Source organism: Thamnophis sirtalis, unplaced genomic scaffold (genome assembly GCF_051295495.1).
Source record: "Thamnophis sirtalis isolate CommonGarterSnake01/CBP01778 unplaced genomic scaffold, rThaSir2_p1.2 scaffold_11, whole genome shotgun sequence".
NCBI lineage: Eukaryota > Metazoa > Chordata > Lepidosauria > Squamata > Natricidae > Thamnophis > Thamnophis sirtalis.
Window position 1 is genome coordinate 30,247,342 of NW_028261391.1, and position 13,806 is coordinate 30,261,147.

Below are 13,806 nucleotides of genomic sequence, written 5' to 3' on the forward strand. Positions count from 1 at the left end.
AAAGAAACCCACCACTGCTCTACATGGACCCAGATTTGTGCTCAACCCTTCTTTAAAGTAAAAATGTAGCACTCCAAGATCCCAACTGGGTATGTCAGCCAAGCTTTTGATTAAAAGTATACTCCATTGAAATGAAATGAGATAAGAATAGAGCATATTCATTAACAGAATTACTTTCACTTTAGAAACCAATATGATTCAGACAGAGACTTTTCTAGTTTCTTAGTAACAGTGTTTCTGGGAACCAACAAATTGTCTGTCCTCTTCTCAGATAAATGAGGAATCTGCAGGTGGCTGTTGTTTTCCCAAGTCGGTCATGAATCTTTACCCAGCTGTGCATAGGCTATTTCACTGGCCTTGAAATGCCCAATATAAACGTTTAACTCTGTATATTCAATTGAGTTGAATCATTGCATGTGTTTTATATAATTCTGAAGTATCCAAGAGTTATAATCCAGAAACACATTCAGAAACATAAACACCCAATTTATTAGATACAATATTACTTGCCTTTGAGACATTTATACATTACATAGAGAAATTCTTCTTCCATTTACTGGGTTTTCAGTCATTTGAAGCGGCAGTGGGTTGCTATTATTATTTACCAAGTAGTTATTGTCTTGAGTTCCTTCTTTTTTGATGCATAGTTTCTCCAGCATTTCCTTATTACGAAGTCCATAAACCACAGGACTAAAACTTTGTGCAAAGGAAAAAACCACAAAAGCTCCAAATTTTATTTCTGTGTGTTCATATCCTTTTCCAATGGCTCCAATAATCAAAGGTGGAACAATATGAAAACTCATCTGCAAGCTATGAATCATAATTGTTTTTCTGGCTTTCTTATTTGAAGAATTAAAATGACCAGAAAGTATTCCTTCTCTGCACAATAAGATGTAACCAATTATTATGGCAGCTGCAAGAAGTGATATGAGAAGAAGACCAGATATTTTTGCAAAATTGCCACCAAGCATAGTTGGGCAAGAGAGTTCCTCTTCAAAAATTTGCTCTGGATTCTGGTTTGTACCTTCAATAATGATCAATAATGTAGATCTGAATATAGTCACAATCCAAATAGAAGCGGTCACTTTGTTTTTCACTGAGTGCACAAATGCCAAGTATCTCAAAGGCCAGCAAACCGCAAGGCAAGTGTTGAGGGCCATCAAAGCTAAAGTGATGAGGACTGATTCTGCAGCTGCTGTTTGTATCCTGAAGATGATCCAGATCCAGACAGTTTTCACTTGGGATATTTGTATTGCATTGCTTATAACGCCAAAAGCACAGAATAAAGTACAGCCAATGAGATGATGGCAAAGAAAGAAGTATCTGACTTCCTTCCTCATTTTGTAATTCTGCCTTATAATATTAATTATCAATATACTCATAGTGGTAGTGAAGGTGAAATTAATGAAATAAAGGCCTGTTTTTACTGCTATTAGTGTTCGTATTAAATCAGATTTGTTCCGTGAAGAATAGTTGGATGAATTCATAGTGAATAGAAATTTTGTGCCCTGAAAGTACATAAGTGTTAGATTATTAATAGCATCGAAATCATCTATTTATATGTAGCCCCATGTCAAACAAGTGAGATAAAATAATAGGATTATAATATGCATCCATTGCTGCTCATTTTATTTGTTTGTTGAAAATATATGCCACCATTACCTCAGGAAACGAAGGTGATTACATGACAATCTCCCCTCTTTTTATCCCCACAAAAGTGCAAGAAGTAGGTTGGTCTGAAAAAAGTGTCTAAGCTTCAGTCACTTAATAAGGTCCATGGTGAAGGTACACTTAAAGTTGAATGTCCCTAAATCTAATCTAACGCTGCACCTACCACACTGTCCTGACTCTCATGTTTCTATGTATTTATTATATAGTGGTTTATCAACTTGTCCTCCTTTTCATTCTATATATATATATGAATCATCAATCTATATGTAACTAAAACTCTTCTGGTTGTGGTTTGTAACCTTTGATTGGGTGAAACAGTGCATCGTAGGGCAAAAACGTTTGGTATCGCAAATGGGCCAATTTAATGCATTCAAAATCCAGGAGCCATTACTCCTGTGGGATTGAAATTCCAAGGATCTTCAGAAAGATTGTGTTGGTAAAATTGTGGCCATTGCAGCAACACCATGTGGCATTGTAATTTCTGATGTTCCCTGCCAGCTGCCCACAAACAAAGTCAGTAAGGAAGCCAAAAGGAAGTCAGAACTCACTCCACTCTCATTGGATTGTTGTTTTTTTGCCAACCCATAGTCATTTACTTTATGAGTTTAGGAATATATTTGAAACAATGCCTAGGGTCATGGGTTGTCCCTAATTGGTAATCAAGTTGTGATGGAATATGTACCTGGAGAATCAGGAGAGAGGAGTTTCGGCAACACAAAGCTTTCTCAGGGAAGAGGCAATAGATCACATCAGAAAGAGGCCCAGATTAAGAGAATGCACAGTCCAGAGTGGATGAGGGAGTGGGGAAGAAGTTCAGAGTAGCCACACCCTAGAACCGTGATGGCGAACCTATGGCACACGTGCCACAGGTGGCACACAGAGCCATTTGTCAGGGCATGCGAGGCGATGCCCTGTCAGCTGGCCAGCGTGCATACTGACTTCGGCCTTCTTTTGAGGCCATTTTTTGCCCTCCGGAGGCTTCCGTGAAGCTTGCAAAGTACGAAAAACTGGCCCTACGGGCAAACTGGAAGTTCAAGAACACATTTCTGGTTTACTCGTAGGACCATTTTTTGCCCTGTGCTCCACCTGCTTTTGGCATGGCAGCCAAAAAAGGTTTGCCATCACTGCCCTAGAATCTCTCAGGATATATCTATTAGGCTAGTGGGTTACACCTTCAATTTGGCAAAATCTTGTACATTAGATATAAAAACTGATCGATTTCGTAGTGTTTGGCTTTGGCTTTGGACCTGACAAATTCTGTATCACACATGGAAAGCTAAAAAATGCTCCAAGCTAACACTTACTAGCCACCCTCAGACAAAAGAAACTATTTTTTTCCTCAAATAAAGAAACTGCTATTGGTCTATAACTTTCGGATTTGCTATGCAACTAGGGAAATTTTGAAAACCCAAGGGAAGTACACCAAACTTCTATTTTCTAACTGGAAAATTACATAAATTATATCTAAATTTCATACAGAAATGAGGATTGTTTATTTTATTTACTATTTATGTTACTATTTAATAGTTTAACTATTTTGATGTTATACAATATTCATGAACTTTCTAACTGGTAAAGGAAAAGTTATGATATTAGCTATCTCAGGCCTTTGGTATCATTAGCTTGCATTATTTAAGAAGTTATTAGAAATATAGTCAACATAATGTGTTTGTAGAAAGCAAAGTGAGTTCAGTCAGGAAAAAATACATACATTTTTAGTATTTTTTTCTTTTTAAAAAATTCAGCATTTTTAGTATAGCAGAGAAAGGAAGCTGCAACACTTGATTTTGATGTGAAGTAAAACCAGCCATTTTATTAACGCCTTCAAAGGAAATATTTACTTCTCAATTTGAGAGAACTAGTATGATGTAATTTAAAATGTTGACTAGAAGAGCAAAAACTCAAGTTTAAGTTCACCCTGTGCCATGGAAATTTACTGGTTCATTTGAACCAATTGATTACTCTTAATCCAGCTGACATGATCATTCATTCAAATCAAAATCAAAATCCATGTTCAGATTTTACCTTGTCTCTGGACTTGCTCTAGTAGATTCTCAACTGAAATTAAATGGCTCCTGATTATATAGGAATATTTAATGCCAGGCTTATCTTGAAAAAAAAATAGTGTATTTACAAATGTGAAAAAACAAAACAAAAATGAAAAATAGGAAATAGGAAATAGGGAGGGGGGGAAAGGATCAACTGAAAATCTAAGTATCTCTACACATTATTGGATTGAATTGTTAATTAAATGTACAGCTGTTGTTGTTTTGCCACCAGTGCTTCAATCTTTCCCAAAACAAATTTAGAAAGTGTTGAAAGAGATTTGTGGTCATTGCAAAAATAACTACGGTAGTCAGGTGGAGTCACCAGGACCTAAGCTCAATTTGAAGGAGACTTGATTTTACAGAGATTCAAACTTGTTTTCATGGAAGTCCAGCTACTTCAGTAAAATGGCTTTTTTCAATGTTCATAGAATTTTGAATAAAGACAATATTCAAGCCAAAGATTGTCTGGAAATTCATAGTTCATTAATGTTTCTTATTGAATCTATTTGTTTAGTCCTAGAATATGATTATTTGCTGCTTTATCTGCATTACAACTGACTAGGGAATATTATCTACATTGTGTTTCTTTAGATTCAGAACTTCAGTTGATCCCCATAATTGGATTCATATGATCTCTGAGAATCAAAGAACTACCTTTTTATCTACTTGGGTTGCATACAGATTTTCTTGATTTGATTTGTTTCCCTCCCCCCCCCAAGAAATTCATGGTCTCAGATTTAAAACTTATAAGTTATGTCATCATATTTATCATTAAGCTTTGTGACACTGTCAAATTAGATTTTTAGAATATTTTTTAAAAATTATATTTTCACAGAATGCTGACATTGATTTAATAAATTCAAAATATAAAGTTACCTTCTTAGCTCTTAGTGGGACAGCCACATTTGTCTGTGGTAGCAAAAAATCAGGAGTCCAGTAGCACTTTTCTGACTAAAAATTGTTATTAAAAAGCATAAGCTTTCATGCACTACAGCTCACTTCATCAGAGAGTAAGTTATACTGTTTCTCCTTTCTATATATCAGAGTACTAAAAATGCCATAGCAAAATGAAGAAGTAGTGGTAGTAAGATGAGGAACTTTTACCTACCAGATAACATCAATTCTACATGCTATTTAGCTCTTTCATATCAATTCACAATGCCATTGATTCTTCAGCTATTAATTTCATGTAAGGTAAATATTCCTTTCTAAAAATAGGGAGAATCCCTCAGCGTGTCAATACCAGTACCTCTTAGTTGGTGGGTTTTGGTCCACAGTATTGTGGAATCAGGTGCTGTGTTACAGAAGGAAGGAATAAAGAGAAACATTAGCCTTGAGTCAATGCTGTACAGGAAGTGGTACAGTAGTGGCACAGGAGGCATACTTCCTAATTTCTTCCCAGCATTTTATCATATGATTAATGAAGAGTACGCTTTACTCTGTCAAGATTTTGTCTATGGGTGAATATGCTTGGATCTTTTACATGTGTCATTTTTGGCTTCCCGCACCTAACAAATACCTTGATTTGAAGGTCGATCTTAGAATAAAGATCCTAGCATGCACAGAAAGATTGAGCATGCAGCTTATAGGAAAAGCTGGACCTTAGTTGCATTTATGGCATATGGAAAAATGTGTAATGCAATACTGAAAAAGTGGATTGAAACCTGGTTATACTGTGTTCTTCTCATGAGTATGGAATATTATATGAGGATGACTAAGGCTGCTAATTTAGTCTACTTTTTCTTTTCTTGTAATAAAAATTATGTAGCAGTTCAATTAATCAAAGTAATAATGGACAATGATGATCAATATTTATGGGAACATCTGGTAACAACCATGGGAAAAGAAGACTGTAAGGTACAGTGTAAAAGGATTAAATGATAAAGAGCAGAAATGAATAAATCTAATGAAAGAGTGGAAATAGGTTAGTAATAGTGTGTTTGTGAAATTAAGGCAAAAGGGAAAGATGTATCAGAGAAGTTTTTAAAATACATATATGGTTATGAAAATGTAAGTTTCATTTCATTGTCATAAAGTATGAATATCATGGACTGTTGCAAATATGTGTGAAGAGAAAAATTCATTTGTGGATACTAATTGCATGTCATACTCCAGTGAATAGCAATGAAGGAATCAGGGATGAATTTTGGAAAAAAATAAAGTGCAACATTCTGAAAGAATGCAATCTATAAAAAGTAATTCTGTTAACTGACATAAATGGATTAGTAGCAGCAAAATAAGAGATTACACAAAAGCTTACTGAGCCATTCAGAGACCCAAGAATTAATGAGATTGGTGACTTCTGATTAGCTGTTTCAAAGATGTTCTGTTAATATTAAATATGTAGTTTAACCATGTTTATTCATAAGTACACATTGAAAAAGAAGAGCCTATAAAGAGTGGATCTTTGGGGAAATCCAAAGAAAATTTTTTTTCTAAGTACAGAAAGAAAGGAATACAGTTAAAGAGAGCAAGATGAAGATAAAAACATTGAAAGACCAAAGATTTATGAGTATTATAAAAGAAGCATTCAGCAGAGTGAATGGAATTAGCAATAAAAATAATCTAATGATAGGTGTACATAGAATATGCTGCAATAATGTTAATGTCATATAATATAGGCACGATGGATGCATGACTACAATTGCCAAACTAAAAATATGTATAGAAAAACACTCCTTGTGGACTTATGGTTGACATGCTAGGCTCCTGTGCTGAGTTCTCTTTGTCGGGTGGCTCCAAAAGGAGCCAAAACCACCCTGTAGGTGTGGTGAAGCAAAGAGGGGTGGGTACCATGTGAGGTCACGGAGAGTTTCACCTCTTATGTCTGATCCGGGGTTCTTTTTCCCTTTCAGCCATGGCAAGGAGAAGAGGCAACCTAAAGATGGCTGCCACGAAGCTGGGACAACCGAGGAACAACTAAGACTGGTGCTGGAATAAAGTAGGGAAACAGTGACTGAAACTGGGGAAGAGGATTCCTTTTCGCTTAAAACCCAATCCCAAGGAATAATTTAGAACTATTTGCTCAAAACTATTTATTAAAGCAGTGATTAAGCATTCTAACAAAAATACCAGTTAGGAAGGAAAAGATGCAAAGAGAGAAAAACAATAAATCTTTAAAAATACAGAAAATTGGACTCTTAAACAGGGAAGACATGGTAATGGGAGGGCATTTTAAAATGCTGGAATTATCTATTTTAAAAAAACCTATCCTGCTTTTATAATTGAATTATAATTAAAATTACGATTGAAAGACTAAAACTAGATTGTTTAGTGGCAACACTGACGTTTAAGTTGAGAGTGCCACCTGCTGACAAAAAGAAAATATACAAGTCTGGGAATACTTATATGAAGGATTTTGAAAATATTTTTTGGATTATATCTAATTACCCCTTGACTACTGTTGACTTAAATATGAGAACAAGTAAGTTATTTAATTAAAATGACTCCTGAAGATTGAACCTGTAAAGGGTACATAAAGAGGCTTTTGATAACTTCTAACTTCCTCACAGTTTTTCTCCTCCTCAGTATCATCCTCCCTGCTCGAGCAGCAGCGGGGTCCACGAGAATCATTCCTGCCCGGCGCAGTGAATTCCGACTGGCTGGATGTGGCTGGGAAGGGCCTGGCTCTGCAGTGCTTTCTTGCTGAGTTGAAAACTTCACTCAGCCTACCTCTGCAGACAAGCAGAGGTAGCAAGCATACGCTGCACTGTGGGAAAAATGAGAGACCCTGTTGTGCCACAGAACCTGTCGCTGTTTGAGGGTGGGCAGAAGAACAGCGAGACTCAGGGAGCTGAGTCAGTCAAGTAGAACTGGATGACTGGAGAGGTGGGGAATCATGCTGCTGAGAAGCTGCCCCTGCTACTGCCTCCACCCCCACAGAGAGAGGTTGGTGAGCTAGGAGGGAAGGGGTGAGCAAGGCGCCCTTCGATGTGAGTGATGTTGAGTTGGCCACACTCACCCAGTCACATGACTACCAAGTCAAACCCACCAAGCCACACCCACAGAACTGGTAATAAAAATTTTTGAATCCCATCACTGGTCAGAAACCAACAGACTACTACAACCACATGGCATCAGCATAGCACACCAATCAATTAAATCTCTCCAAAACATCCTAATTACACCAAAAGACCCAAAACAGACACTACATAGGCAAATAAAGCACAAGAGTGGCTGAGTGCATCATGAACACCAACTATCAGTCAAAAGACATGATGAAAACTCTTTCATTTAACAACACACGGACAGACGTAACCATAGTTTTAATTGGGAAATTCTAATCTAAACCAAGTCAAGTTCAAAAATGCTAGAGAATTGTTGGAAGCCTGGCACACTGTCAAATTGGTCATTAATGGTTGTTGCTGTTGTTAGTGGCAAAGGTATGTCCGACCCATCACAATCCCATGGGCAACCTTTGTCTTCCTGTACTTCCTGTCCTATATCATCTTCTGGAGTCCATTCAAGCTCACACCTACTGCTTCGGTGACTCCATCCAGCCACCTCATTCTCTGTCATCCCCTTCTTTTGCCCTCAATATTTCCCAGCATTAAACTATTCTCCAGTGGGTCATCAATAGGCACATAGATAAAAACAACATCTACATACTATTCAAAACAGACAATCAACATGCTAGAAAAGGAACAAAAAGACCACCAGCATTTAACACCAAGATGAGCAGAGATTAACACCAAGATTAACATCAGACCAACAATCAAGAAATAAACAATACCCTAATCAAGGAACTGCCAAGCAGTAAAAAGGCCAATGAAAGAACTACCAAGATGACCTCCACCCACCCTGACATGGCAAGCCAATAGAATATGAAATAAAAGCAAGCAAGCTTCACTCCCTAAGATAGCATTGATGATATTAACTGCTGTGGGTAGTGAAACATCTGCAAGAAAACAACCCAGCTCAGAGAGCACCAAGAACCCTTCAAATCATCATTCAGTTTTGTGTTTTCTATTTAATATAGAATGTTCACTACCTATCTTTTTTCAAACAAAGCCAAGAGATAAAACAGATTAAGAAAGAGTTGTAAGCAGTGGACAATATCACTAGTAGTCTAATTCTTCCTGAGAACCAGTTTTCCAATTAACACTACACAAAAGTCTCCAATTTGGCTTGTCACCTATTAGCTCATATTAATGTTCAGTTTGCTAGTAGGAACACAGTCAGTTTTCTCTTTATCTCTCCTCTCTATCTTTTCTTCTTAAGTATTTTAGTTAAAGATGGAGCTGAACGTTGTGTTTTGCACTTTAAAAATGTTGAATCAGCTTATATCATTTTGTTATCACAAAAATGTGTGTGTGTGTGTGTGTTTGTGTGTGTGTGTGTGTGTGTGTGTGTGTGTGTGTGTGTGGTGGGATTCAACCAGTTCGCACCTATTCGGAAGAACCGGTTGGTAACTTTCTAAGCAGTTCGGAGAACTGGTTGTTGGAAGAAATCTTTTGTTTTTTCCCACTTTACAGGGCTAATCCTGTAAGGAAGGCAGGAGGAAGGAAACATTCTAGTGTTGTTTCTAGCTTAATCTTTATTGCCCTGCTTACAGAAACTGCCTCTCCGGTTAACCCTTGTTACATTGTAACAGCTAAGGCGAAGCGCCCATCGACCTGAGTGACCTTGAGTTGGCCACGCACACCCAGTCACATGACCACCGAGCCCCACCTACCCAGATGATCATTAGGGCAGAGAACCGGTTGTTAAATTATTTAAATACCACCACTGGTGTGTGTGTGTGTGTGTGTGTGTGTGTGTGTGTGTATGTATGTATGTATGTATGTATATATAAATCAGAGGTGGTATTCAGCAGGTTCTGGCCAGTTCTGGAGAAATGGTAGCAGAAATTTTGAGTAGTTGAGTAAACACCATCTCTGACTGTCCCACCCCATCTCTTCTCTGCCTCCCGAGTCCCAGTTGATTGGGAGGAATGGGGATTTTGCAGTATCTTTCCCCTGGAGTTGGGTGGGGATGGAGATTTTACAGTATCCTTCCCCTGCCAAGCCCATCAAGCCATGCCATGCCCACCAAACCACACCCACAGAACAGGTAGTAAAAATAGTTATAGTTATAGTTATATATATATATAACTGAGATGCCATGCCATAGAAGCCTAATTCAGTTGGTTTTACCATGTCAGGTATTTTTCCCTCATCTCTGCCTTTTTTTTGTAATATTCATATTAAGAGTTCTATGAAGTCAGAAAGTCCCTTGGTATTTTATCATATTTAGGATGATATTGGTCAAAGTAATTTTTTTTTAATGAGCTACAATTCAGTGGTCTCCAACCTTGGCAACTTTAAGACTTGTGGACTTCAACTCCCAGAGTTCCTCAGCCAGCAAACTTCATAGTCCACAGTTGCCAAGGTTGGAGACCACTGAGCTACATGATTCCCTTTATTTTTTTAAGCCCATTAAGTATTGCGAATCATTTCAGGGAAATTAGAAATCAACTACAAAGAGATTTACTTTGTTTGTAAAATGTATTTATTTTATGTATGTATTTATTTTTACATCTAAACATAACAGAATCTTTTGTTTGATAAATTTTTGTAATGTCAGAACTGAACTTAAAAAAATATTATTATAGCCAAATAGAAATCACCACTATGATATTCTTATGCATTAACATGATGGAATCATACCCTAAACAGAGATTCCAAGAGTAAAAATTTAGAACCTCTGGAATATACCAAGGTCTATTATCATTGTTAGCTGTGAAACAGCAAAGTTAGTGAAGTATAAGGGGTCAATTGAATGACTAATCATTAAAACTGAATTGCAGAAAGAACGTCAATAATCGACATCTTTTTTTCTTAAAAAAAGAAATTCTAATGCTCTAGTACAACTTGAGAGTGTTTGATATATTTAACTTGTTTAACTAATAATTATCCATTGATAAATGTTGATGTTTAAATAGTAAACGTGCACAAGATTGGACCTAGACTTTTTTTCAAAGAAGTACAAAAAGTATCTTTAGTAGCACCATGATCAAATTTGTTAAGGCATACATTTTCTGTATTAGAATCCATTTTTTAGATGTGTAACTTTCATCTGAAGTGGATTCTACTCTATAAAATGTATTGTTTACTATTAAAACAAAATGTTAATTAAAAAAAATACTTATAACCAATAATCCTTTCCCTTTTAAAACTAACATGATTTAAAAGGCTGTTGATTTCCAGCACTAATGTTAATACTGTATATTGTTCAGTGTTTTCAATATTTAATAACTTTTGTTCCCCAAGCTAAATTCCAAAATAGAGCAAATATATGATTAAAAACATAAAATGAAAACAAGGTATTAAAATGTTAATGTTAAAGAAGATACTGAAACATAAAATACAGCATTGTATTAAAATATCTTTAGACACAGAAATATTTATGCACAAGTTAATAAAGATGTGAGTGACAGCTGATTTTGTACTTACTTTGTCTGTCTCTTTTAAGTACCGCTGAAGGTAGATAGACCACCATCTATGTATGGAAAAGTCAGATACTATCAACTTTCCAGCTGCATAAGCAGATCTTTCCCACTTGATTATTGACATATTAATTATTGAGTAAACAAAGCAGTACAAATGCCTCTATTCAGGCAGGTTTGTTTGCTGTGCTTCTCTCAAGATGTGCTGATGTTCTAGACAACCAGGAAATTGAAAAAGAGCAGCAGCAGTGATACCAGTCTTCAGTACTCTGAAGAATAAAGACATAGCAGAATTTACTGTTCAGTTCTTTCAGTCTTCCTACACAGATAATGCTGTATGTAATAATACATGTAGCTCTTACATTGGTCATTCACCTGATCGCTTTCTCTCTAAACCAGGGGTCCTCAAACTTTTTAAACAGGGGGCCAATTTTTGGTCCCTCAGACTGTTGGGGGGCAGATTGGCTGGGTGGGTGTGGCTAGGTGGCCATGTGACTAGGGCATATGGCCAATTTAACTGTCTATTGAACAATGCACACAAATTAAACTTTAATTTGTTTTGCTCCTGGGGATGTTTTATATGATTTTCTTTGCATGTTTCTCTCTTGGTTGCCTTTTCTTTTTACTAGATTGTTTTTTCAGTTGTTTAGGAGTCTAGTGGACCATTTCAGGAAACTCACTTTTGCAGCAATTCTTCTCAGCCCCAAGGAGCTTGAGAAATCTTTGTCTCTTTCTTTCCTGTCTCTCTCTCTCTTTCTATCTTTCTCTGTCCTCCCTCTCTTTCTCTCCCTCTCCCTCTTTTCTCTCTCTCTCTCCTTTTCTCTTCTCTCTTTTCTCTCTCCTTCTCTCTTTCCTTCTCTTCCTTCTTTCTTCCTCCCTCCCTCTTCCTTTCTCTCTCTCTCTCTTCCCCTCTCTCCATATCTTTTTCTCTTTCTTTCCTCTCTCTTTCTCTCCCCCTCTATTTCTGTCTCCCACTCTCATTCTCTCTCTCTTCCTTTCTTTCCTTCTCTCCTTCCCTCTCTCTGTCTCTCTCCCTCTTTCTTTCCCCGCTCTCCCTCTCTTTCTCTCTCCCCCTCTCTTTCTTCTTCTCTTCTTCTCTTCCTCTCTCCCTTCTCTTTCTCTTCTCTCTCTTTCCCGATCTCTCTCTCTCCCTCTCTGTAAAGCACTGTGAAGCGGTATATAAGTTACTTCTTTGAGAGTTACCCAATCACTCCCAAAGAAGACTGTTGAGTTCACCAGATATGCTAAGCCATAATTTTTCTAATAAACCATGATGACCTGCAATCATACAACCATGCAACCATGATTTATAAACTATAACAGGAGAAAATATCACACAAAGCCTTACTTTTTAATGAATGAACATGTGTGAATCTAGTCATTACAATTAATCAAACTATCATGGTGAAAGTATGGCTTAGCTATAGAACAAGATCTTATATTGTGTTTACATAGCATGTTAAATTTGTTTATTTTTCTTAAGTAAGGTGGACACTTTTCAAAGAAATCCCTGAACAGTAGCTATCTACTAATTATATTTTCTGAGAATTTCTCTTGACATCTCTGTGAGGCCCAGAGACGTAACTGCAAATATACCCATTAGTGCTTTACATTGCTGGCTCCTGCTCCTCCTAGATGGTTAACAAACAAACAAAAATCAGATGGACAAGGACAACAACAAAGAAGAACCCACTGGCATCTCTTGGTGCCAAGATGAGAGCCCAGAATCTAGATCACCTTTAAGTATTGTGGTTACTACAAATTATGGGATTCTGAAGTGGAGGAGCTGCTCAGGATGAACATCACCCTCAGCATTGGGAATAACCTAGCAACTGAAGCTAACTCCAATTATCATCAGTTCCAGAAATCAAATGATCGGGGTCCTGGTCCCAAGCAGCGTCCTGCCTGAGAATGTACTGTGTACCGTAGAAAGCTAAAGAGAGGCACTCAACTGGATCCTCACAAAACAAGGATAGCAATGCCCTTAATTGGGTGTGATCTGTTGGCTGTCTTACATTAGAACAACTGCCAACTTCTAGTTCTTTATACGAAAATATTCCAAACTTGATGTTGCGCCTCTTTGGCTTGAATCATGTCCTCATCTTTTGTCTTTCTGACCCTGGAGCAGCTGTTCACCTTTCTCCTGACAGAATCAGGAGGACCTGTGAGCAAAATATGCCTCTTTCTCGGTTAAGCTCTTTTGCTAAGAGCCATGTGGCGTAGTGGTTAGAATGCATTATTGCAGGCTATTTCTGCCAATTGCCAGCAGTTCGATCCTGACCAGCTCAAGGTTGACTCAGCCATCCATTCTTCTGTGGTTGGTAAAATGAGAACCCAGATTGTTGGGGCAATACGCTGACTCTGTAAACCATTTAGAGAGGACTGTAAAGCACTGTGAAGGGGTATAGAAGTCCAACTGCTATTGTTATTGCTAGCAAGCTTATTGTCAGCCCTGCATTTATATTCCTTTTAGAATTTTGGCCTGCCACACTTTCTCTTATTTCATTATGCTGTTTCTTTAAGTATAGTCAATGGGAGGGGGGATTAGAAGGAGTAGGATTGTGGAATGTATTGTTTTTCATTCTTTACTAGAAGCAAGGTCATCCTTTGTCTCCGCACTTTCACAACTGACCGGAAGCAATTGGTTGTAGACGCCAGCGT

General features: G+C 37.4%; 1 protein-coding gene across 2 annotated transcripts; it reads right to left on the reverse strand.

The window, feature by feature from the left end:
* Window positions 1–465: 465 nt before the first annotated feature.
* On the reverse strand, window positions 466–11,616 carry LOC148043585 (uncharacterized). Of its 2 annotated transcripts, XM_087726146.1 has the most exons (3): window positions 11,508–11,616; window positions 11,153–11,414; window positions 466–1,508 (listed from the first exon to the last, which is right to left on the reverse strand). In XM_087726146.1, the coding sequence occupies exons 2-3, from the start codon at window positions 11,270–11,272 to the stop codon at window positions 522–524; spliced, it is 1,107 nt and encodes a 368-aa protein (XP_087582272.1). In that variant the 5' UTR covers window positions 11,273–11,414; window positions 11,508–11,616; the 3' UTR covers window positions 466–521. The 2 variants fall into 2 exon arrangements, with proteins under 2 accessions (XP_087582272.1, XP_087582271.1); XM_087726145.1 differs by having other exon boundaries at window positions 11,153–11,610.
* Window positions 11,617–13,806: the final 2,190 nt, after the last annotated feature.

Bases quoted from the DNA above. Each gene is read 5' to 3' on its own strand.
- LOC148043585 (XM_087726146.1), bottom strand. From the start codon at position 11,272: ATGTCAATAATCAAGTGGGAAAGATCTGCTTATGCAGCTGGAAAGTTG. The intron at 1,509-11,152 runs GTAAGTACAAAA...ATGTACTTTCAG, and splicing joins ACTTAAAAGAGACAGACAAA to GGCACAAAATTTCTATTCAC.